The 25,195-nt window shown below is 45.5% G+C and overlaps 2 protein-coding genes across 4 annotated transcripts; one reads left to right on the top strand and one right to left on the bottom strand.

Annotated features, from left to right (window-relative positions):
- Positions 1–553: 553 nt before the first annotated feature.
- Positions 554–3,417, bottom strand: PDZD11 (PDZ domain containing 11). Its single transcript, XM_075512855.1, has 6 exons — positions 3,275–3,417; positions 3,058–3,141; positions 2,443–2,499; positions 1,978–2,076; positions 1,742–1,802; positions 554–931 (listed from the first exon to the last, which is right to left on the bottom strand). The coding sequence occupies exons 1-6, from the start codon at positions 3,359–3,361 to the stop codon at positions 897–899; spliced, it is 423 nt and encodes a 140-aa protein (XP_075368970.1). The 5' UTR covers positions 3,362–3,417; the 3' UTR covers positions 554–896.
- A 1-nt stretch (position 3,418) lies between these two features.
- Positions 3,419–23,552, top strand: KIF4A (kinesin family member 4A). 3 transcript variants are annotated; one of them, XM_075512853.1, is made up of 31 exons: positions 3,419–3,517; positions 3,853–3,995; positions 4,115–4,229; positions 4,874–5,064; positions 5,358–5,450; positions 6,069–6,235; positions 6,488–6,582; positions 6,785–6,904; positions 8,111–8,286; positions 9,364–9,425; positions 10,130–10,262; positions 10,771–10,829; positions 11,044–11,149; positions 11,859–11,924; positions 12,222–12,407; positions 13,080–13,183; positions 13,485–13,629; positions 14,122–14,232; positions 14,992–15,075; positions 15,645–15,758; positions 16,008–16,163; positions 16,577–16,671; positions 16,824–16,953; positions 17,827–17,997; positions 18,402–18,509; positions 19,304–19,381; positions 19,474–19,575; positions 20,193–20,354; positions 21,728–21,847; positions 22,581–22,703; positions 23,298–23,552. In XM_075512853.1, the coding sequence occupies exons 2-31, from the start codon at positions 3,873–3,875 to the stop codon at positions 23,481–23,483; spliced, it is 3,681 nt and encodes a 1,226-aa protein (XP_075368968.1). In that variant the 5' UTR covers positions 3,419–3,517; positions 3,853–3,872; the 3' UTR covers positions 23,484–23,552. The 3 variants fall into 3 exon arrangements, with proteins under 3 accessions (XP_075368968.1, XP_075368967.1, XP_075368969.1); XM_075512852.1 differs by having other exon boundaries at positions 10,127–10,262; XM_075512854.1 differs by lacking the exon at positions 21,728–21,847 and having other exon boundaries at positions 10,127–10,262.
- The last annotated feature ends 1,643 nt before the right edge of the window (positions 23,553–25,195 follow it).

Here is a 25,195-nt window from a genome sequence, read left to right as displayed (position 1 = left end):
ATTTGCGCCCAGATTTGCCGATAACTAGCACGTTTTCACCTGTGCTCTCCCAGTGCAGGGCACAGCTTCCTCCCCTTTATTTGAGAAGAGGGAAGGGGAGAAGTTTACCTTAAAGCGGCGGGGAGTTCTGATGGAAGCACGTGACAGGGACAGGGCTGTGCCAAGTGAAGGAAGAAGGTTCAGCGAGTGAAACCCTTAACCATGCAAGCACCACACTTGAGGGAGCCTGGCCGAGTGCCTGCAGCAGTTCGGAAACATGGTCCAAGCGCCTCGGTCCTGTATTGTGGGGGCTGTTAAGCAGCAAAGAGGTACAAACATGCCCGGGCAGACTAGTGCAGCTAGAGATGCGCACCGAGTTTGAGTGGATTTTACTCGTGTTCCTTGAGTCCCAACCAAACCCAGTAGTGTAGAGCAGAGGTAGGACAGTGGAGAAGGAAAGAATTTCATGTCACCAGAGTAGTGAGCAGGTTGATCTCTTGAAGGACAAAGGCCATGCTCTGCTCGAGCACACCGAGACCCTCTTGGCCTTACATCTAGCAATAAGGGTTGGATCCAGAACCAGCAGAGCACTCATTTAATTTAAGTCCCGCTAGAACAGAAGCACAGATCTTGCCGGAGAAGCTGCCCTCCAGTACCCACTTCCACATCAGCACCATCAGCTTGTTTCAACACCCAGTTCAAGGAGTACAGACTAAAGCCCCATCCATCTTCCAGCTAAATAAAATTCCGTTGGTGTCCCTCCACGCAGGAAGCAGAGCTGGTGCCTGTGCAGCCAACAGGACAGTTGTACCTCCAGTGACAGCTGAAACTTGATGTGTCATCTTGGATGTTGAGGAAGAGTAGTGGAGAGTTTTTTGCAGGACGGCCACTCTGGAGACCCAGCAGACAGCTGCCTACTAGTGAACAGTTCTTTCCTTCTGTCTCTGGTAATCTGGAAGGGAAAGAGAAGGCAAGGCTGAAAGGGCAGGAGAGGCAGTCACTGATGGCAAGGGGGAATTAGCAAAAATGTTAAAGGAAAACATATTCTGTTTATACCTCGCTAAGCAGAGGCAGTGTTTGCTACCCTCTTGGGTAGCAGCTGGCTTTAAAATAGCACATTCACACCCTAGCCAGTCATTTCAAGTTATTCCAGGGCATTTAGAACAAAAGTCTGTTTAAAGTCCTCTCTTCCCCTGCTCCATATTCTTCTTCGTTCTTCACTTAAGGGTCAGTTTCCATTTTATGAGGAATCCTTGTTTGGCTTGACTTGACCTCTATTTTTCCCCCCCTTATATCTATGAACTCTATGGGTGCAGAAACCGAGAGTTAATACAGTCTTTTCCCTCACTCAGAATTTAAACATCCTTAGGAAGGGATAAAAACCACAAAGCAGCATCCACCATCAGCATAGGTCCACTAGTGACAGAACTAATTCCTGTGTTATTCAAGGATAACTAGCTGCTTCTACAGCTCTAAAATGAATGTTTCCATTCAACAATCATCCCACCTTTCAGCACTGTGTTGCTAAGCCCTGCTCTGTAAGTTTTTCTATGTGGGCAGCTGAAGCCAGTCCTTACTGTTTTGACTTGGTAGCTGTCCTGATCCCCAAATCAAAGCCCAATGTTCTTTCTGATCTGCAGGCTGCTAGCTTAACACCACCATAACAGCTAAGCTGAGGTGGAATCGGCAGGGATGCACGGCAGTCTGCTTCCCAAGGAGAAATGCTGCTAGGTGACTGGACTCGGAGCTAGCGGGCACTTACTGTAGGGGAAGTAACGCACGCGCATGGTGATTTCACGGGCTGTCTTCAGGATCTCCACAGCCTGAAAGAAGAAAGAGTTGCTCAGTGACCAGACTGGAGGATAGGAAAGAGGAATGCATCGGTTATGTGGTGCCACCAGCTGAGTTGGTGCAGGCTGGGAGGCCAGAAGGAGATGGTGTATGTACGGACTCCCCATCCTGTCCCTGCTCCAGCAGCTGGGCCGCAGGAATGCTCACCTTGCTGTGCTCAATGTCCTGGAAATCCACATCGTTCACCGAGAGCACCTGGTCCCCTTCCTGCAGCCCAGCTCTGTGCGCGTCCGAGTCAGGGATCACCTGTAAAGGGAAGCGCAGAGGCAGCAGCAGTGACTCCCCGCACCTCCAGTACTGTGGCCTCCCTCCCACTCAGCCAGGACAGCCCAGCCCCAGAGCCTCCCCACGGTGCCCGTCCAGGGCGTCACACAGGACTGGGGAGGATGCAGAGTGGGGACTGCAGCACACCAGCGACGCTCCGTGGGCTGGGGAGAGATCAGGAAATGGTGCAGGACCGTCTGACTGCTGCTTGGTGCGTGGCAAATTACAGCTATGAGTTCAGAGATGCATATAAAGCATATGACAGTCTCCACGCACACCCAGCTGGCTCAGCAACACCCAAGGGAACAGACAGAACATGGGGAAGGAATGGCAGAAGGACAGACACACCTTAGAGATGAAGATCCCCAGCTGCGAAGCTTTTCCTCCCCGGATGTTGAAGCCCAGCTGTGAGAGAAACCAGCAGTGAAATGCAGTCACCTTTTGGCCCAGGACCCTTCCCACTGGATACGTGTCTCTTCCAGGTGGAGCAAAGGCGTTGGTGCTGCAGCGTTCAGCCAGGCAGCAGCAAGCACCAGTCCCCCTCTCCTGACTCCCGTGGCAAGCTCACCTTGAACACCCGAGGGGCTCTCTGCTCCCGGTCCTTTATCAGCTCCACATCACAACATACTGGACTTCACCCACAAGCTCTCTCCTCCCTCTGTGGCACGGCCCTTCCCAGCAGGGCAGGAGCAATGCCCCAGCCCTCCCACCAAGCCCCCGGGTGAGGGAAGTGCCAGGGACCCTGCCCGGCCTCCCCTGGTTGCCCTCACCGCTTGTGTTGCTACGAGGCTGCTGCCAACCGGGGATTATCATCACCCCGCAGCTCGGCCTCTGCATCACCTGAGTTTTGCCAGGAAAGACGAGCGTGAGTCCAACACGGAAAACACCGCGCCGAGGAAAGGGCCGGGCAGGACCCGCGCCTCCCCACGGAGCCCGGGGGTTGGGGGGGAAGCGGGGTCTCACCTGCGCCCCGGGCGGCTTCTTCAGGACGATGGTGCGGGGCAGGAACTGGGTGAGCTCGTTGTTGTAGTCGGGGTGGTACACCCTCTGCAAAGCAACGCGCCGGCGGCCGTCAGGCGCCGGGACCCGCCGCGCACCCCCGGGCCGGGCCGGGCCGCGGCGCCCGCCGCTCGCCTGCCACCAGCCCGGGCCGCCGCCGTCCCCAACCCCGTCCCCTCACCTCATGCGGCGGCACCCAGGCGGGCGGGCTCTCGTAGGGCGGCAGGAAGACCACCGGGAAGTCGTCGTAGGGCAGCCGGCCCTCCATGCTGCCCCGCCGCCTGACGGGACCGCCCCGCCCCTCGCCCCGCCCCGCCGCGCGCCCCGCCGCGCAGCCCCGCGATTGGCCGCTGCGGCGCGCGGCCCCGGTTTGAATGTTGGCGGTTGCGGCGCCGCCATCGCTAACGGGCAGCGGCGGCTCCAGGTGGGTCCGGCCGCCGCCGTGGCGGGAGGCTCGGGGCCGCGCCGCTCCCCTCAGGCAAGGCCGCTGCCGGGCTGGTGGCCGCCGCGCCCCTTCGCCCGGAGGGGCCCGGGCGTCGCGGGGAGCCCGGCGGGCCCGGTCTGCCGCTGGGCGCGGCGCGTCGGGACCGGGCCGGGCCGGGAGGTCGCTAGCGGGGTCCGCGCGCCTCTCCGGACTAGGCCCCGGGGTCCCAGGCGGGGGTCGCGGGCCGCGGCGCCGGGCCCCGCCAGGGCGGTGCCTCCCGGCCGCTGCAGGCCCTGCTCTGCGAGGCCTCACCCGGCTCCGATCCCCCCCCCCAGGGCGGCCACGGCGACCGAAGATGGTGAGGGAAGATGACAAGGTGATCCCGGTGCGTGTGGCCCTGCGGTGCCGGCCCTTGGTGCCGAAGGAGACCAGCGAAGGGTGCCAGATGTGCCTGTCCTTCGTGCCGGGAGAACCGCAGGTAAGGGAGCCGGATCCCTGCGCCCAGGGGCCGGCCGTGCCCCCCTCCCCTCCCCGGGCCTTGCTGCCAGGGCGCTGGGGCGGCGTAGTCAGCGCTGCCCGTTCTCCTCTCCTCTGCAGGTGGTCGTAGGTAACGATAAGTCGTTCACGTATGATTATGTGTTCGACCCTTCTGTCGAGCAGGAGGAAGTCTTCAACACAGCTGTTGCCCCTCTCATACGGGGCATCTTCAAAGGTTTGTGGTAACTCAGGTCAAGCTCTGATTTAAAATACTGGGGGTTTCGGTGGGCTCAGCTGTGCGGAAGAAGGCGCTGCGCTGTTTGATTCTCCGTTCTAACTCATTTCTTCTTTGATCTTCTCAGAAAATAAAATCCTGTGCTATCTAGACACTGCCTCCAGCCTCTAGTGAGAAGTGCTAGATCTCACCTGTTTACGACCTGTTGTACTCCACAGGGCTATCAAAATGACTTGTGTGTATTCACTGGGTCATTCTGGTTCCTGAAGCTATTTCTGTAAGGCAAGAGAATTTTATCAAGAATAATAGGATGAATTGATAAGCATCTGATACCAGAAGTGGTTACCGATGCTACAGTGGAGCTCTGATGACAGAGAATTTACACTATGTTTCTATGATGAACTCTAGTAAAGCAACAGAGCAGACTTAAAAAGGAGCTGGAATAATAATTTTATCTGTGCTTTGGGGAGCTTTTCACTGACTTTTTTTCCCCTTGGTGTTGCTAACTGTGACCTGTGCTTGTGTAAACTGATGGCGAGGGGCAGTGCTTTTCTGGAAGGATGCTTTTGCTAGAAAGCAGCTTTGCTCATCAAAGTTTCTTCTGGTTCCCGCGTGACTGATCTGGGCGCCCTTTGTTCCCCTAGGGTATAACGCTACTGTCTTAGCCTACGGACAGACAGGATCTGGAAAAACGTACTCTATGGGAGGTACCTACACTGCCAATCAAGAGCACGAACCTGGTGTGGGGGTCATCCCTCGGGTAATCAAACTGCTATTTAAGGAGAAGGAGCAAAGGCAGGATTGGGAATTCGTCCTCAAAGTCTCTTATCTAGAGGTAAAAGCTGTTTTGATTTTCAAACTATTATAAAGTTATGAATTACAGACAAAGGGAGCTTTAATGAGGTCCCCTCCTTCAAGTAATAGGTATTTATTAAATCAAAACCTAAGACTACATAAGGTCTTGTCAGGAACTGGATTCTGAGTCCTAGGTATTTTTCTCTAAAGGTGAAATGAATAGAATGTCATGCAAAATTAGCCACGATTTCAGTGTGACTTTACATCTTTCTTTTATGCAAATTGTTCTGTTGCAAGTCTGCGAACTCTGAACTGCTGTTCTGATGCTTTCAGATCTACAATGAGGATATTCTAGACCTGCTGTGCCCATCCAGAGAACGGTCTTCTCAAATCAGTATACGGGAAGATCCAAAAGAAGGCATAAAGGTTTGTTGCCCTATTAGATGTGGGTACATAAGGGGGCAACATGGCTTGGGACGAATGTTTCGGTGAAACAACTGTCTGACTCCTTGAGCACGGCTTTATATTATGCTTATGAAATCATCACAACTCCTCATTCCTCTCAAAATTGAGCTGTTGATGATCCTTAAGTTTACTCAAAGTAATACCAGTGGGGTTAGATGTCCATGACAAAGCCACTTGCAAGTCCTATTCTGACTTTTTTTGAAGGCTGATTTAGGTGAATATCTGAGAACGTTGGACTTTGGGTCCCTTCAACAAATTTCAAACTCTGTTGCAATTGTACTCTTCAGTTTGGCAGAAGTAGCGTGCAACAAAGGGATCCTGAGGGGAAACTACTTAAGTGCCCAAGTTATTTCCTTAGCAGTTTTGTACAGATGTGTGCTTATAGTGTAGTGCAGAAATTGTTGCTGGGGGAATCCATACCGACCCTCTGGCTTGAAGTGAGACTCTGATTCTTGTGAATGCGTATTTGCACAGAGACTTCACTTTGTCTGCTGTAATCAAGACAGAGGATAATTTTTCTGATGAAAGTTGGGGTGAAGAGGAAGGAGAGGGTAAATGATGCTTTCTTCCTGGATACAGATTGTAGGGTTAACAGAAAGAAATGTCACCTGTGCCCAAGATACTGTATCCTGCCTAGAGCAAGGGAACAATTCCAGAACAGTGGCCTCCACAGCAATGAACTCCCAGTCCTCACGGTCCCATGCCATCTTCACCATTTGCATTGATCAGAAAAAGAAAAATGACAAGTAAGTGTGATCGCGCAGCCACTCCTAGCAGCTGTTAGGAGTCAGACTTACTCAAAACTTCATAGTCCTGTCATTCTTTCTTGGTCTTGGATGAACTCAGCTGAGCTACTGTCGAGGTGGTTCCTTTATTTGGCTGTCTCTGATATGAAATATATTTTTCAGCCCAGTAGCTCAACTGTAGTAATCACTGGACTGCTCCTTTCCTAACTGCATGTTTACTTGAGAGAGTAAAATAGTTTATTTCTGCCATAGGAACAGCAGTTTTCACTGCAAGCTACACCTGGTTGATCTTGCTGGCTCTGAGAGACAAAAGAAGACCAAGGCTGAGGGAGACAGACTGAAAGAAGGTCTGTAGGAAAAGGACTGGTATAGCTTGGGTTTCTCACCACTTTTGAGTGAATAAATTGAGTCCTTGTCAGGAAAAGCAAAGCAGTTCTTTAATTAGCCCTTATAATGTGCATTTTTAACCTTCTTAAATTTTTTAACAAGGAAATGACCAATTCCCAGCTATTGAGGTGGCTCTACTCACTGTCATCTCTTCATATGCAGGCATCAACATAAACAGAGGTCTCCTCTGCCTGGGGAATGTGATTAGTGCTCTTGGTGATGAAAATAAAAAGGGTGGTTTTGTCCCCTACAGAGACTCAAAGTTAACAAGACTGCTGCAAGGTAAGAAGCAGATGATGATAAAGCCTAAATCTACAGATGCATCTTAAAAAACAAAGTAGCAAAAAACCCAACAGCCGTACAACCACAGTTCAAAGTGGTAGCTGCTGTTGACGAAGGGATTGCATTTATTGGTTTAGTTCCTCTTCTCACTGAAGCTAGATCTTTTCTGTACCCTTATTTGTAGGTTGCAAATGCATTGAGATGGACTCATAAATGAGTCCTGCTCTTCTGCGGTTCCTATGTCATAGAGGGAGGAAACTAGACAAATTCAGTGCATTTTTTTGGTGGGGAGAAAGAAGATGAGAAGTGGAGTCTGGAAGCAGAGATCTATTATACCCTAATTATAGCTACTTACTAGAGGATATCGCAACCAGAATGAAGCTCAAGCTGTCTGTGCCTTCACTGCATGCATCATATTTATGGTTTTTTTTCTTAGTCTGAATACCTGGTCTTCATGGGACTTATTTTTCTATAGTTGCAATGGTCTTTTAATACATTTTATCTAAATTAGTCTTTAATATGGGCATAGCTATGGTAATGCAATTTACTGGGAATTTTTTTGGTAGTTAAATAATTTAGTACAAAAAGTTAGGCTCTTCAGTATTTTCTATATCTGAAAGATTCTAATAAGAAGAAACTGGATTATGCAGAGCTGGATGTGGGGCCTTTTTTTTTCTGATCAAAAGTTTTAAGTAGCCAATATATGTTAGTGTAAAACCAAAGGACAAAATGCCATGCAGCTTGATGGTCTGAACAAATATGTTCTTAGCCAGTAATTCTTTAAATTGGAAGATAGTGTGAATTCTGATGTCTGGATATCCGTGGAGGTCTTGAGTATTATTGCGTGGGAGAAGGGAGGGGAAAACCTGAAAGAACTATGCCAGAAATAGTATAGAGAAGTTACAGCAATTACAGAAATTACTTAACAGGACAACAATATTACTGGGGCTTCTGATGTGAAATCATCGGTGCTTAGAACGGAGACATAACTTTGGGACTTTGGCTTTCAAAAAAAGCTCTTTAGTATAGTACTGACTGGGGCAGAGGAGAAAGTAGATGACGATGACACAAAACTGCAGCTGGATATCTTCTTCTAGCTGTAGTATGGAGATGCACTCATGCGGTCTTAATATCTTAATGATGATAACTTACTAGTCATTCTTGCTCTCTCTCAAAGCTTTGATTATGCCTTGTTTTCCTTCTCAGATTCTCTGGGTGGTAACAGCCACACTCTCATGATTGCCTGTGTAAGCCCTGCGGATTCCAATCTAGAAGAAACTCTAAATACTTTGCGTTACGCTGACAGAGCAAGAAAAATAAAAAATAAACCAATTGTCAACCTTGATCCCCAGGCGGCTGAGTTGCATCATCTAAAGCAGCAGGTACTGGGTGCTTTCTTCATGCGAGAAGAGTAGATCTATCCTTTTGGTGCTAAGCTCAGTAAACAGCAAGCAAAGACATAGGATGCCTAGCTACACAAAATATGCCAAAAATACTTAGTATGTGTTTCTCTGTCTCTTGAGATGGCTGTGTAAGTGCTGTAAAGGGAATACATGAATATTTCTTGTAGTTCTACAGCAGCTATTCCATGCCATAGAAAAACAGTAGTGTTAGTGTGATTTACATTTCCCTTCCACTGAACAAATCATCGCCTGCCCATTAGGCTACAGGCGAAATTAGAAACACAGTGATGCTTACCTTGCTGATGTCACTTGCTTATGTCTAGCACAGAGTGGGAAGTGAAGAGTGTTCCTATGTGGTCAGGTTCAGAGGGAAATAAGTTGCATAAATGAGAACTGGTTAAACCCAAAGGTAGAAGTGCCCAAGGGCTTGTCTACCGATGAGAGTTATCCAGGCTGGCTGTGCCTACTTGACTGTATGTGTATGATACAGTCTTTCATGCTACCTTTCCATAGGAAAACTCAGTAATCTTGTTCCACAACAGAGCAAGTAAGTGGTTTTGCTTACTGCGTAGGAATGTTCACCAGAGCCTAGTGAATGTTTATTAACATAGTGTAAACTCAAATCACATATTCAAGTAGCTTAGGAAGGCGAGTGATCTGACTTTATCTCATGTGAAAGGTAGCAACAGAGCATTGGTTCAGCAAAGTGGGAGACCTGCCCTTCGGATCAGCGAGGTCTCTGACACCCTGCACAGAACAGTGTGTCAGCTGTCTGTGGGTGACTTAACGTGCTCCGATCTGAGCATTCCTGATGAAGAGCAGGTAGCTTTTCTTAGGAGTAAATTACTTGCAAAATATAAAATACAGTAAAATACTGTATAATACTGTAAAATACAGTAAAATACTGTAGCAACATGATTCCACAGCCAATGGTTAAAAGGACAATTGTGGAGCAAGTGACTCTTATTAAGACTAAGGATCTTAATAGTGTTCCTTCAACCATCTAGTTTTACTATATGGGAGAGATTTACAACTAGTAATTGTTTGTCTTTCTAGGTACAACAGCTACAGGTGTTACTGCTGCAGGCCCACGGAGGGACCCTCCCAGTGTCTCTCAAGTAAGCTTTGTAGAGTAATGCTCAATGTAACTGATGGCTGTCAGACGCCAGCAAAGGCTCTAATCTCCATTGCTCCAGACAGTGCTGTAGCGTGTGGGTAGAGCAAACTGGTTGCTTTCTAATAGGATCGGGACAATATTTTTTTTTCTCCTTTTGTTCTTTTTTTTCCATGCTTACTGAAATTCCATGCATGTATGGGCCACTTAGTTTGGTAGCAAACCCCTTAAGATTGCAAAAATCAGTTGTAGGAAATGTGAGAGGAACTAGGCCACGTCTCCTAACTAAGTATCTGTTTCTCAGATTCATCCATCCCTCTTCTTCCTCACCCCTCTACCTCTAAATAAAGGGCACCTCCATCTGCATTGTTCTTAAAAGCACAAAATGGAGGGAAGAGTTGGATTGTGTAGGTGTTGTCTTCTGAGGATGTTTCAAAACCCAAGTACATGCAGTTTACAGACTTACCATTGGTTAAACAGCATTACTGTTTCAAAAGTGTTGTCTTCTCTTGCAAATATCTACTTTTGGTATGCTGTATTACTTAAATTTTTGAATTCAGATTAGACTTCCTCCAGTTATTTCTGTTCATCTGCTACAACCTATATTTATTTTAAGTTATTTAGGAAACTTGGAGGTAATTTCAGTGCTATTACAAAGCTCTAGCAAAGTCATGTTCACAAGCAAATCGGTCCTTAATATTTTAGTAGTATGGCACCGTCAGAGAATCTTCAGTCCCTGATGGAGAAGAACCAGTTGCTATTGGAGGAGAATCAAAAGCTGAGCAGAGGGCTGAGTGAGGCTGCTGGTCAGACAGCACAGATGCTGGAGAGGATCATTCTGGTAAGGTTCAGTTACCCAAGAAGAGCTTTAAGTTGCATGACTTCCCCTTTTAGCTGAAGATTAATCAATAGCAGCTCTAATGGTGTGTTAGGAATCTCTCTCTTTAATGTTCCTTTCATGTTTATTTCAAATCTTCAGCTATCAGGTAGTCAGAACCAAAAGCCTCTCGGAGCCTGTAGATCTGGTGACTTCAGTGGGGAAAAGTAGACCTGAATCTTTCAGCTTTTCTGTTGCTTTAGTATTTTAAATACCAGCGCTTGCGCACGTGCATGCTCTCTCTTCCCTCTTCCCATCCCTCCACTCTGCTTTGTTTTGATTCACTGCAGTGTATATGCCTGTGAAAAAGGGTGTTAAGTCTAAACAAACTAACGGCAATGATCATGCAAGATCTTTCAGTGCATTGACTTGCCGCAGACTGACAACATATCTTTGCTACAAATAAATTAGCTGTTTTCTGGTTTCTTATCTTGCTTTTCCTACAATTCAGTATAATTCTGACTTCTCCTAGACAGAACAAGAAAATGAGAAGATGAATGCCAAACTAGAGCAACTTCAGCAACATGCTGTGTAAGTCTGTTTCCACACCCTACTCATGCTGAGGAAATGTCTTTCAGCATTAAATGTTTTTGGTGGGATAAACTGGATACAGTCAGTTTGTGTTTGTTCATCCAGAACTCACTTGTATGTTCAGTGGGGAAAGTTGTTCCTTATTGGCACATGTGACACAAACGTGCCATGTAATACTAATACTCATGGATTTAATCCCACGTCTGCATTGCAGATGCAAGCTCGATCTGCAGAAGCTGGTAGAGACTGTGGAAGATGAGGAACTAAAAGAAAACGTAGAGGTGATTCGCAATCTTCAGCAAGTATTGGGTCAGTTGCAGGTAAGCCTGAATCCAGGGAGAGAAGAGTGTGTGCCAAGCAAGTTTACTAATGAAACCTAGGGTGCTTCTGCTGATCTGCGGAGCAGCAGATTCCACTCTGCAGAAACGTTGCTTAAGGAGCCCAGGAATTACAAGTATTAAATGACTCTTGATATCCACTTCAAAACAAGCTGTCTTGCTGTGCTTTTAATGCTGCAGAAAGGCCACTTGTGCTTGAGTGGCTGCGTGTGGTGGGGGAAAAGGAAGAGTCTCCATAAAATAATCTGATAGTTGGAGATTAGGATGGATTTACAATCCAAAAGTTGGAAGGAAAGTTATAAACTTGGTAGTTGTAATGAGCAACCCAAATTGCAGGGACCTGAAATTGTTAAATAGAAGTTGCCAAATCTTTGTTTAACTGAGAAACTTCTCTGTTCTCCCTTGCTAGACATTCCCCCTGTTCCCAGACTCCTTACTCTTGTGAGGAGCTGGCTGCCAAATGCTGGAGTTCAGGGAAGACTAGAAAGACTGCCTTGTCCAGCTAGTCTAGGAGGAGTATGCTCACTTTTTTAAAGGAGGAAGACAATGGCATCCTCTTTCCAGAGATAGCTTTCTGGACAGAGGAGAATAACATTATGCTTTGTCCTAATAGGCCAACAGACTCTTATTAGCTTCATTTTACTTCATCTTTTACTTTTTACTAAAATTTTCTTCTCTTTGTCCTATGTAGAGTGAAAATGCTGCCACAATAGAAGCTGCTGCAGAGATGGCAAATGCTGAACAGGATGCTACAGCTGTAAGTGCAGACCTTACTAGGGGTGTGTTTTTATCCCCTCATCACTCGTCTTTTATCTGTGTCCTTATGCTAGTTTTCTAATCCAAATATTTGGTAAATAATATGTGTCACTTTTGTATGTGCTGCCTTTCTATGCTCTTATTTGCTCAATGTGTTGAAGATCAATAACCTATTCTCATTTCTGAATATCTAATTTTTAATGTAAAAAATGAATTTGAAGTGTTCTGCAGGAACCATGCCCACATAGTTAAAGAGCTTTTGACTGGCTTCTCCAGCTCATTGCTGTGTCTCCTCCAGGAAGCAGAAATGGGCCAGGATACCAAGAGATCCTCAGATAACTTCACCACTCAACATGCCCTCCGTCAAGCACAGATGTCCAAAGAGCTGCTCGAATTGAATAAAGCCCTGGCTCTGAAAGAGGCACTTGCCAAAAAAATGACACAGAATGATAGTCAGCTGGAGCCCATTCAGTCCCAATACCAGGTAAACTCTTCTGAAATAGTTCTTGTAAGGATATGTTCGCTTTCTTTTTCCCAATTAATGCAGTTGCTCCGTGCTGAGGAGGGAAGGGAGGAGAAGATCTGTCCTCTCATGAACATGTTCTTATTGGGACTATTTCCTTAAGCTGGGTCACTGCTCCCTTGGGCATGGGAGGGATTTAACTACAGGTGTCAGCAGAGAAGGTGGGGGGGGTGGCCATGCCCAGCTACCCACAAATAGCTCTACCACCAGAAGACAGTCTTTTCACTGAAATAAGCTATTAGCCACTAGCTGTTCTACATGAAATGGGCTTCTCTGCTTTTTACTCGGAGGTTTGCTTGGTCACACTAAGCCAAAATGCAAGCACTTCACTATTAACTCTCATAGTATGGCCAGCTGATCTGGCTTCCCCTGTTCACTAGCTGTGCTGGGATCTCCCATCTCTGAAATTGGTCAATCGTAACTTTTAGTTTGTCACAATAGTTCTGTTGCCTGGCTAAGATTTCAGTGTATGGAGGACTAGCCCTTTTGACACTAGTACTGCTTTTAGACAAGGTGGTTTACAGCCTGTTGGAAAGGAACATGGTTTCTCAAGGCCTCCTGTCTTAAAGCTTTATCTCCAGAGTGGAGTTTCAAAGTTTTTATTTGGAGGCTTACTACTGTTTTCCTTTCTAGACTAATATCAAGGATCTGGAAGTGGAGGTCAGCACTTTGCAAAAGGAAAAGGAGGAGCTGATCCTTGCGCTGCATATGGCAAAGAAGGATGTCAACCAAGCCAAGTAAGAGTGACTACGCAAGCCATGTGGCTTATAGCACTGAAACTTGTGTTAATGCACCTGAGAACTCATTGTCTTGCACTTACTTCAGCTATTTGTAAAAGCTCTTATTTTGATGCAAATGCATCCCTTTAACATGCCATGTGAGTTGTATGAATTGCAGAGAAGCCTGATAGGATCATTGGGAAAGATGATAATAGACAATTGATTTAATTTTTCATAAGGCGTTTCTAAAGTTGGAGAATATTTGTTTGAGAATAACAGTAATTAGGGGGGCTGTTTTTAAAGTGTGATTTCTTTACAGACTGAGTGAACGGCGTCGGAAAAGACTTCAGGAGTTGGAAGGGCAAATTAATGAGCTGAAGAAAAAGCTGAATGAGCAATCAAAGCTCTTAAAACTGAAGGAGTCTACAGAACGCACTGTCTCCAAACTGAACCAGGAGATCAGGGTAACTAACCCTAGCATGCAGTTCTCAGGCTTGCTCCAGTGTAGACAAAGCAGCTTCCAGACAGAAGGCACTCACTCTTTCTGTTTTGTTAGACTGAGAACACCAGTTTTTGGCAAGACTCCTTTGACTACGTGTAATTGCTGGTGTAATACAACAGGCAGGTGGCTCTTGAAACTTGGAGGAATAAAAGAAGTCCAAAGTGTCTTCAGGCTATTCTGATAATTTATTGCCTGAGTCAAATCACTTGACTTGGCTTTGATTTCCACGTGTATACCGTGCACGTGTTTGTCTTCCATATATGCCTTAAAAGATGAATTCCTGAGTTTTAGCACTTTGAGAGTGTCCTTAGGCATGTACTCTGAGTGGGCAGCACACTGTAATATTTCCCATCTTGCCACTCCCCACCCCTGACAGACACACTAGGGGAATGTACGTTGAAACTACCCAGAATGCAAGTACTGGACAATTCTTCCAGCCATTTCCATTTTTCAGGAAATGAAAAACCAAAGAGTACAGCTGATGCGCCAAATGAAAGATGATGCTGAGAAATTCAGGCAATGGAAACAACAGAAGGACAAGGAGGTGATCCAGCTGAAAGAACGGGTGAGCAAACAATAAGCCCCCAAACTGTACCTCCCTCCGAAGAGTGAAACAAATCATTAAAGTGTTTGCTGCAAGGCTTTGTTTAACTTGCAAGCATCTGAAAAACATCTGGGGAATGCTTTGAAGATAACATTAGTTCATATGGTTGCCACCTTTCACCAGTTGTCATAAATTGACTCGCTTGCATGTGTCTGGCAATCTTAAAGCTATCAATGCAGTCGTCATGATTCAGCTCTAAAGCAGAAGGCAAACATATTTAATATTAAAGTATTTAAAGTTGTAGGGTTTGGCCACAGAATGGGAGGTATTTAAACTTTCAAAGGAATATTGAATCTGCAGGTAAACAGTGAGAATTGTTAATGAAATCCAGCTGGCTTGTAGCATTCAAGTGTAATGAACAGCAAACATCTGTACCTTGAGTCCTGCTCTCACAGGAGTTCTTACTGCAAGAAGTTTGCTCCCCATTGCTGTGGGACACCAAGTCTTAAACTTTTGGTTTGCAGTCTCTTACAACCTTCAGGCTCCTAAACCTTTTTGAGGGAAAATGTGGAGCTCCTTCTAGCCACTTTAAGCCTAGCAGCCATTTGTTCTCAGAGGCACTACATGGCTTAAGCTTGTAATGATGAGTGAAATGATTATCATGAAGCATTTGCATTGCAGAACAGCAATGTAATTATTCTGTTCCAAGAAGTGTGAAGCTGGCCATAGGTATTAATGTGACGTGATTTTTCCATCTGTCTTAACGCTATTTCCCTGCAGGATCGCAAAAGACAATATGAGCTACTTAAGCTAGAACGAGATTTTGAGAAGCAGGCCAATGTACTTCGGCGCAAAACGGAAGAGGTAAGGAGCCAATATCTGCTAGAAACTCCTGATCAGTTCCTAAAGGTCTGCAAAGTGTGGCTGGAGGTTGTAATAGGATATGCAGAAACTTGTTAAGAGCAGTTTGGAGGACTGGAAATAGGTGCTTTTTTCTCTGTAGAAAAACACCATGCTTCTGTCTTGTAGCCTTTGAGGGATTCTAGTTAAATCTGCTCCTTAAAAGGTAAATTACCCTTTGAGTATCAGGCTGCTGTGGCAAATCTATTACGGATGCCCAAGCTAGAAAGTATAAAATAAGCTTGAGTTCAAAATTCTTTCAGGATGGCTGCATAGAAGAAATGCATCTTGAAACCATTTTAGGTGCTTTCTTCTACCTTTAGGCCTAGAAGCAGATTCTCTTTAAACCGGGAATCTCAGCAAAAGAAACTAAGTCAGGGACTTTAGTCTTTGATTAATCCAAAAGTTTTATGAACCTTACACTCTTTTCACTGTCTCAATGTCTGGCTTGCATTGTGAATGCCTCATGTTTTCAACTGTTACAGATTAAGTGAAGTAACTACTGTTCAGCTTCTGTGTAAAATATTTTACAGGCAGCAGCTGCTAACAAGCGCCTAAAGGATGCTCTGCAGAAACAACGGGAGGTTGCAGATAAGCGAAAGGAGAGTCAGAATCGGGGAATGGAAGGAGTTGCTGCACGAGTAAAAGTGGGTGACAATGTGTTGTGCGTTCCAACAAACAATGGGCAAACTTAGCTTTGTTAACCCAGTGGGTGCTGCTGGGGTTGATGGTTGGAGAGCAGAGGGGAGGAACATGGGGTTACATGCTAAGGGAGGCAATGTGATTATTCAGTTTGTCTGTGAAGGCATTCCAGAGGAGGACTCAGTCCTGAAGTTGAGACTACAGTGAACCACTAACCTGTTTTTGGGGGTTTTGGTGGGTTTTTTCCCCTCCAGAGCTGGCTTGCAAATGAAGTAGAGGTTCTCGTTAGTACTGAAGAAGCTCGACGGCACCTTGCAGACCTTCTGGAGGACAGAAAGATCTTGGCACAGGAGCTCCTTCAGCTTAAAGAGAAGAAAGAGGCTGGGGAAAACCCACCTCTAAAGCTCCGGGTAAGAGAGAGGGAAATGCCATTTTCCCTGTCCCACACCTCTGGCTGTTCAGCAAGTACTGTCACACTCTTATTCACTCCTATTTGACCTTTTCCCTCAGAAGGTAGGGATGGAGATGGTTCCCTTCCTGGAAGAAAGGGTTAACATTGTTACTGTCCTCTGGCAGGGAACAGAGTTGCTGAAGTAACCTGTTACTTAATGCAATGCATCTGATGGATGTGAGTGGCTCACAGCCCTTATCAAAGACTTTATCCTTTTGGGAGGGAGCAATGGAATTTAAGCTATAGAGAGATACCTGGAGTCTTTCATAATAGTATGGCTGCTCTTTGTTCAAATGTCTGTAAATGAAAGCCCAGTCTTGTGTGCGTTTTTTCACCTATTGCTCACTTCTGTCCATTGCTGTAATTCTTTAGAGACGCACCTACTCCCTCGCAGATTTGGAGGCATCAGAGATGGACCTTTCCATATCAAAGCAGATAGAAAGCCTGGAAACTGAGATGGGGCTCAGGTAAGGCAGTACGACGAAGCTGATTTTCACAGCCTTGCCTCCGTTTTTTTTTTTTCCTCATCTGTCTACAACTCTTGTGTGAAACTTTACCCCAGACACTAGCCCAGGTTTTCTCTTGTGTTGTAACCTGAAATACATGTGTTCTTCCAAAGGAGTGCCCAGATAGCAGATCTACAGCAGAAACTCCTAGATGCAGACAATGGAGATCGTGTGAAACAGCGTTGGGACAGTATTGCAACAATTCTAGAGGCTAAATGTGCTTTGAAGTATCTCCTTGGAGAGGTAAATTCTGAATTTTCCTAATGTATCACTAAAAACAAAGGCTCCAAGTGCTTAGCCAGGAACGAAAGGAAGTGACTAACAGGCTGATAGCAGAGATGAATTCAGGTGAAGCACTGCTGTACTGAATGAGGTTTATTTCCCTCACAACTTCTGATTAAAATATTCTCCTGTACTGTAGATCATTTTGGGGAGTGAAATCCAAAAAGAACAGGGAAGAGGGAAACGGAGTAGACACAGGCCTGGAGATATCAGCTAAAGCTGTGCTTACAGGAGGCTTGCATGGGAATAGTAAAAGGGAAGAGACAAACTTCAGAAGTGGAAGAGAAAGTACCTAAAAATACTTACCGAACAAGTAGGCAATGTGCAGGGGAATAAGGGGACCACTCTCTGAGGTCAGAGTGGAAGCAGTGGAATGGATGTTGGGATGGGAGAAGCTTGAACAAGACTGGGGGTAGGAGAGAGTAGGAATTGGGCTAATGTGGAATCAAGGAAAGAGCAACTGAACGGCAGAATCATGTATCAGTCCCTGGTGCCTCAAAATTAAAGGAAAAGAATTAAGGAGCTAATATGAGAGAGCATTCATTTTTGGGGTCCCCCAATACTTGGATTTAAAGTGCTTCAGGAAAGGAGATTAACCTAGAATAGTTAACAAGACTTCCTGCTATCTGTTTTGCCCTTCCATACTGGCTGTCAGATGTCTAGCTCTGAACGTCTCATCTAGCCTCCTTGTTGCTGATGGCCAGTCCAGTTCTTAGGCTGGTTGGAAGTTAGGCAGAAATGTTTTGCCCTCAGACTGAAGCGTGTCTGCCCCAACAGACATTATGAAACATGGAACTTGCTGACCCAGGCAATCATCTTGCTTTTGTCTTGCAGCTGGTCTCCTCAAAAGTGCAGGAAAGCAAGTTGGAGAGCAGCCTTCAGCAGAGTAAAGCCAACTGTTCAGACATACAAAAGATGCTGATTGAAGAGCGAAACCACATAACGGAGGTGGAGGCTGAGTTCCAAAATCAGCTTTTGGTGCAGGAACAACACCACCAGGAGAAGGTAAAACATGAGATATAAATCTTGAGAGCTCCTGTGTCTTGGGACTCTGATTCCCAGATCTGCTCAGACATAAAGGCAAAGTGTTGTGCTGAAACCAATCTGTTGCTGTATATCTGATGAAGATTTGTTAGACTCTCGCAGGATAGCTAACAAAAGCCCAAGAAATCTCCCTGTTCATCTTCTGTCCTATGCAAGTTGTTTTATTCAATAACTTTTCGCAATGCTTTAAGTGAGGATATTACACTTGTGCACAAGATAACTTTTAAAGTAGATCAGGGCAGCATCGCACTGGAAGTGGCAGAAAGAATCTTTCTGAAACCGTCAAGGCTTTTAATGCCTGGGCTGCTAGATGTCTCTTTAGGAATTCACGCCTGTTTGCCTCTGCTATATTAACTTGCTTTTAGGTTCTGTACCTGCTTAGCCAATTTCAGCAAAAAGAAGCAGCAGAGAAGAAATTGGAAGATTCATTAAGTGAGCAAGAGAAACAGCTACAAGAGCGACTCAAGTTCCAGGTAGAGTGTCTGGATGTGGCTTGGGGGGGGTGCTCATTAGGGCTACTTGGGATAGTAGCTTTAGAGTGAGGAAGGCGCAGAATCAAGAGCATGTCCATTTGTAGCTAAGATTGCTCGATTCGTTTTCATTTGTAGCTAAGATTGCTTGATTCAGTTGGTTGCAGGGGATAGTTGCTATACAGGTTTGAAGAAGCCTGTGGCTTTCCTTCTCTTCTGTATCTTCTTCCATTAAATAAATGTAAGTACAGCAATGAGGCCTGCCACAATCTGACCAGCTCGTGCAAACTTCTTCTGTGCTCAGAACACCTTTAGTTAGGATATTCAGCATGCTATTACTAACCTTTTGCTAAGCACAGCTCCACTGTGCTATCAGCAATGGAAGAACTTTAGCTTGATCGTATAGACATGTTACAAGCTGCACCTTGTCTTGTCGCTAAGTGAATTAAGTGGTGTAGCAAGCTCCTGTGGAAGGGCATGCTCAGTGATGTATTAAAGCAAAATCAGTCCTAGGTGCACTTAATTTGGAGATAAGCCCTAGAAATAGAGGCAGTTTCAGATCTTACGTGGTCACTCTGAAAGGATCACATTCTCTCTGTCATATTGGCAGTGTTAGGCATAAAACAAGGTAGTAGCACTAATGATTTTCCTGATTAGTCAGAGCTGATCTCCTGTTGGGGAATACAAAGAAGCCCCTTTGATCTTGCAAGAAAGATCCAAACAGAAAAATCTGTCCCAAACAACTACTTGTGCTACCCCCACGTAAGCCTACAGATTTCATCTTGTCTTGCAAACAGGAGGAAGAGCTGGAGAAAATGAGGGAGATCTGTGAGAAGAACCAAGAACTTCTCCAGGAAAACGACACTCTCAAACAGGTCGAGATCTGTACAGACGTAAGTCATAAGAGCTTCTTGGCAGCTGGCTTAATGTATTTTGCCAAGCTAACTTTTTTTGTTCCTCTTAACAGAAATTGCTGCTCCTCCAAATTGCCAGTGGACAGAAGCTCCGTCACATTCGGCAAATGCCATCCGAGTCCCCAGATTCTTCTTTTGATTATATTCCACCTAAAGTAAAGATTCTGCATACCAGTTTTTATGCTTGTATTGTTGGCTATTAGTTGGCTATTAGTAATCTTGTTGTTCTTATTGAAGTAGGCCTGTTCTCTACTTCAGACAGTCCTCAAGGTTTCTGTTTTCAGAATACTTCTGAAACTAGCTTGCACTAGCTTTTCGATCTTAAAAAAAAAAAAAAGGCAAACGAAAAACCAAACCTGTTTCCTCCATCTAATTATGTCTGACTGTATCCTCCCTAGTAATCTAGGTGTTTTCTCTGTAGCATTTCCAGTCTCTGAATCATGGAGCAAGGCATCTGTCATAAAAAATTTAATCATTGCCTTGCAAAAGAGCCAAATCTTAGTGCTGGGAGGAATAAGTGATTTAAAACTATTTTGTCAAGACTGTGACACAAATCTATTAAATTTCCAAGGATTTGTCAACTATAGCAGTTCAAATTGCTTGAATTTTTCATCCTGACAATTTGATCTTTTGTCTTCTCCCTAACCCTACAGCCTTCTTGGCTGTCTGAGAGGAATGGGGCTGTGGTGGTGGGACTCTAAAGTGCCTTAATAAAATATAAACCCACTGTTATTTCTTCTGGGGCCTCAACCCTTTTAACTTCTGTGCGTAGCCAAAGACTCGCCGGCAAACGACAGCAAAACCCCGTGTGCCAACCCCAGAAATGAATATGGAGGAGCTGTTCTCTGACTCAGGGGAGTCTGGAGGGGAGACGGAGGATGCAGACTGGGTTCCGGTAAAAGTGGTCAAAGGAACAAAGAAAAGCATGATGGGGGTAAGATGTGGTTACCTTTCACTTGTTATTACCTATAAGGGAATCACTTGCCTGTATCCCTAAGGATCTAGTATGTTACGTGTACAGAGCAACAGTGAGATCGTAGTGTCTCCACTGTTGTTCTGAACAGCTTTAGTATGATAGTACTGTTGGCATTGGTTATTTATCATATTCTGACAGAAAGAGCACAAGTTGTCTATAGTCAGCAACACCTTCCTAAATAGTTTTTCACGGGATGAGTCATCTACCATGAGACACACGTGTTCTGTCCTGCTACCTGTGGCTGAACTGGCCTATAAGTTTCAGACAGCAGCAAAATAGTGAACCCTAGCAGCAACTTTATTCCTTCATGGAATAAAGGAATTTCCCCTATTTTAGGGGAAAAAAGGGATATGCTGTCATGTATCCCTGTGTACTGTTCCCACTGTATTGTACTGTGGCTCCTAGTCCTGACAGAAGCCTCAGCTTCCTTCTTCTGTTTGTATCGGTCTGCGGGGCCTGAAGCTTCAGCCTGCTGCTCAATTAATTCCTGATGGGATGGAAGAGATTATTTGAACGTGCTGAACGCAACTCACTGTGAACCGATGGGCCTCTTTGGGCTTGAATTGCTATGAAGCTAGACCCACATTGAGACATGTTCTTCTTCCCCTTTCACAGAGGGGTAAATTATTACATGTTTCACTATTGCGTGACACTGAACATGTCGGCAGTTACCACAGAAAAACTTTTGAATTTTAAGGTCTAGCTTTAGTTCCTTTCACTGGAGCTTGTCAACCTGATAAATTCTGAACTACGGTACTATTAGCAGTTTGGGTTTTGGGGAATTCTTTTCGGCCATGTTGCAGGAAGGAGGATTTGTGCTTGACGCTTGGCTCTCCTGAGTTCATTTATGTAGCCCAGTGGAACTCCAGTGCAAATTACTGCTCCGTTCAGAACTGTAGCTTGGAGCAGCTGGTCTGTGCAGTCTGCTACTGGCTCACGTACACAGACTAGCAAAGAGATTTGTTGCTCTGATAGGCCATGCAGTAGCTAAATTGGGTCACCTCCATCAGGATGGAGGGCCCTAGGTATGGTGACTCAGGTTTGCCTCCTAGTGCGCAGATGTTAGCTTGTTTAACTGACCCTGAAACTGGCATCCTTTCGGATAACCTGAAATGGGGGACTGCGTAATTCAAGATGCTTGTTTTGGGGACACCGAAGCAAGAGGTGGCTCTGTAGGTGGAGAGACCTTGTTTCTTTTCCTGGGATGCAGGACTGACAGTGAAACAATAAAAGGTTCGTGGCAGCTTGGGGATGGTACTGTCCTTTAGATTGCTTCAGGTAGTCTATAAAACACCGAAGCTCTTTCTGCACAGAACTCTTCTCTTACTTAGTGCTCCTGCAAGGGCTGGTGTGGAAATAGACAGTGTGGCTGCAGGAAGCAGAAGGTGGGCTGCACTGAAGGCTGTAGCTGTGACTCAGCAAAATGCAGAAATAGAGACCCTGGCCTTCCGGTGAGTAGTGCTGCGGCTGTGGGTGCGAAAGGGCCCGCACCCAGCATCCAGACTATGCTGCATGTTTAAGCAAAGCTGGATGAACAGATAAGCGGTTATGCTGTTAGCGTACATGCACAGCTTGTCAAGCTAAAGCTTATGTACCTTTCTGAAATGTTTGTAAATGTCACTAATTCAGTGTTTATCTGTGGTAATTGAGCACCAAGTTTTCCACTGTGGTACCAGGCTCTTGCACTAAATGCAGACATTTGCATGGTGTCCCAAGTCACAGATTTACCTACTGCCAGTTGTCAGCCATGAATCTGAAGACAAACAATTTAAGTCTTTCTCTTGCACTTAGTAAATAAAAATTGTATCTAGCTTCAGATGGTACAAAAATTCATTTTCACATTTTTTTGTTTGTTTGTTTCAAGAATGGACGGGATAATTTGGGGAGGGGGTTGTGGCATCAGGAAGGTTCCTGAGCAACTGATGTTCGTTAGAACTCTTGCTAGAAATGTCTGCCTTATTCTTGGATCTTAGAGATTTGAAGCAGAGACCTCCCATAGTAATTCTTTGATTATTGACTGTTTTACGAAACCAGTTGCCTGACAGGCATCTAGCGTCCTGTACTACGAATTACTTTGCAACTGGAGAGAAGGTGGCTTAGGGACCCCTAGTATTTCTTCAGCTGTTGGTGGGAAAGCAAGGGATGGATGTGGTAAAAGTGCTTCAAAATAGTATTGCCCCTCAGGATGCCACACTGTGTGAGGACCGAACAAAGGACTCCGAAGGTTCCTTCAAACTCGAAGACCCCACTGAAGTGACTGCAGGAGAGACTTTCTTTCAGCCTGTGTGCATCACACCAACTACAAAGGTACTGCCTAAAGCTGTAAGAAAGGAGTGGTCCTGAATGTGTGCACACCTTGTTTATGGCTAGTGATGGCTCTTAAAGAAGAAAAACACCCGAGATGATAGACTGCTGCTAGAAAATTCTGAACAGACTACAGCTGTGAAGCCAGCTTGTATTTAAGTTTTGAGGCTGCTGAATTCTTAAGTTTTCATACAAAAACTTTGCCACACAGGCTTGCCATACTTCCCTGCTGCACCTTCCAGCAATAAAAGGGAGACTGGTAATTGAGGAGCTCACAGGACAAAACCATATCTGTCTATGTCCAAACTTGCTGTTCTTAAGCCATTGTGTACTCTGACTTGGCAGCTGTAACTTTGCCTCAGCTAAAGGAATTTGCTTATCCCACGTGTACCCTCTGCACACTATTCCAAATGCTGTCTCTTCCTGCTCAGCCCATGAATTTCTCTTTAGAATTTTGATTTGAGTAAAGAAATTAAGCAACTCTTGACACTGGCCTGGCAACTTCTGCATGTGCTGCCTCCAAGCTCTAGTGCAAGCCGGCTGGCTTCTTCAGGGCAGTGACCAACTCCAAAATTGTCTTCCTTGCTTTTCTGATAGGTCCTGAAAGATATCACAGACCAAGATGTGTTCATGAAGAAGCCCAGCATTGCTGCTTCCCTGGTCGTGAGAGATGAGGAGTCCCAAGAGAACCAGATGCCATTTGTAAAGAGAAAGAAGAGAATGCTGAGCAACAATACCAGCTTCTTCTCAGGTTGTACCCCTATCAAAGAGGAGTTTGACTGACGAGCCCAGAAGATGCCCCATGACTGGGTTGTGCTGTGCTTCTTTAGACCACATTGCTGGTGACTTTTTTTTTTTAAAAAAAGTGTTGGGATCTCTTGCTGCAGCAAAAGCCTGATGACTTGTGCCTGACGGCTTCTGGCGTCAGCAAGGGAGTCAAACACTAGTTCTTGCTAGATTGTGTCCAGTTCTTTGTAAATATTTGTATGTGTGAGACTTGGATGACAGTAAGAAACTTTCCTCTGAAATTTCTGTAGCGAGTGGAGGTGACTTAGCCAGGTTGCTCATTCCAGCTGCCTTCCTCATCCTGAGCTGTGAACACACTGGGTACAGTTTAATCCATAATCTTGAAAGAACTTTGCATTTGCACTGGAACTCTGGGCACTGTCTCTTCCCCTACAGCATGAGGAACTGTTCATGCTGCTGTGAGAGATCCGCTGGTGCTTGATCTTAAGACGGCACCGTCTGTAGTCTTAAACCAGCTAGCAGATACGAAATGGTCAGTGTTTCTGTACCCCTTGGGGCACTGCCCTGTCCTTGTTCAATGAAGTTAGAAACTTGCTAGCCGTATGTGAATACTGTAGTAATTTTAACTTGGTTTTCTAGCTTTAATAAAGTAACTACTAAAAAAATCCTGACTTTGAATTTTACATTATTGTGTACAACAAACCACTTGGGTACTCTGGGATCTCTGCAATTAAAAAATAATCAAAGCTGTTCTAGCAGTTGCTGTGCTGACTGCCAGTAGGACTAGCTCTACATCTTTTTCTGTCATACCTTACTCAAAAAGTAGGGTACTACTACTTTCCTTTTTTTTTTTGTCACAAAAGTTTTGGTTGTTTTTTTCTCTAATGGTAATAGTGACAAGCCAGACCTGCTCTTGCAGATGGATGCTGCATTGACGCTGCAAGAGCCCTCTATCTTTATCTTCTTGGGCTTGGTGCAATATTAACAATTATGTGGCTTCTGGCTCAGTGCAAGCTGAGCAGGCTCTTCTGCAGAGGAGCTGTTCAGACACGCCTTTAATAAACACAACCGTGCGGTTTCTCCTAAATAAAATGAGTATTACCGTGAATGAGCACTGTAACTCCCTTCACTCTTACAAGCTTGTTCCTTTAGGGAGGCCGGGTGGGAGCAGAGCTGGGCTCTCTGCTGACTCTTGTGCATTTGTAGTAGAAGTAGGGTTCATGCTGTACCTGCAGTGCTCTGGCTGATAAAACCATGCTAGGAGCTCTGGGGCACAGGCAAGTTGTAAAATGTTTCTTTCAGAGCGATTTAAACAAGCTTGTGACTTGTGAGGACTTGACCCAGCAAAAGGGCATCTGCCTCATCCCACAAACCTTCCCCTCCTTTATGCAGGGGTTTAGAAACTGTGAGTCAGGATCACTTCATATTTGAAGAACAAAGATGCAGCACAAAGGCAACAAATCTTTGTGCAGGTGAAACGCAAGGTAACAAATGCCTGTGGTTTAAGCAAACTTGTCCTACAAGAGAGGATGAAACAGTCCACGGGGGTGGTTGGGGAGGTGGCTGGGGAGCGGCTGAGGGGGCAGGTCTCTCCTTGCCTTTCCCAAGTGCTGCTCCCTTGCTGGAAGACATCGGAGAAGAGCAGCTGCCCAGGACAACAGTTTGCTTTGACTGACGGGGTTCAGTTTAGCCTCCGCTGCTGGAAGAGGCTGAGTTGTGTGCACCTGAAGCCCAGCTGCGCAAGGCGC

The sequence above is a fragment of the Mycteria americana genome, chromosome 10, assembly GCF_035582795.1.
Source record: "Mycteria americana isolate JAX WOST 10 ecotype Jacksonville Zoo and Gardens chromosome 10, USCA_MyAme_1.0, whole genome shotgun sequence".
Lineage (NCBI taxonomy): Eukaryota > Metazoa > Chordata > Aves > Ciconiiformes > Ciconiidae > Mycteria > Mycteria americana.
This window is presented reverse-complemented; position numbering and strand designations above follow the sequence as displayed.

Coding starts and splice junctions, on each gene's coding strand:
- PDZD11 (XM_075512855.1), bottom strand. CDS start 3,361: ATGGAGGGCCGGCTGCCCTACGACGACTTCCCGGTGGTCTTCCTGCCG. Junction 3,142..3,274: donor CCTGGGTGCCGCCGCATGAG/GTGAGGGGACGG, acceptor GTTGCTTTGCAG/AGGGTGTACCACCCCGACTA. Junction 2,500..3,057: donor AGAAGCCGCCCGGGGCGCAG/GTGAGACCCCGC, acceptor TTTCTCTCACAG/CTGGGCTTCAACATCCGGGG.
- KIF4A (XM_075512852.1), top strand. CDS start 3,873: ATGGTGAGGGAAGATGACAAGGTGATCCCGGTGCGTGTGGCCCTGCGG. Junction 8,287..9,363: donor TGCATCATCTAAAGCAGCAG/GTACTGGGTGCT, acceptor TTGTCTTTCTAG/GTACAACAGCTACAGGTGTT. Junction 16,954..17,826: donor TGAAGTATCTCCTTGGAGAG/GTAAATTCTGAA, acceptor TTTGTCTTGCAG/CTGGTCTCCTCAAAAGTGCA.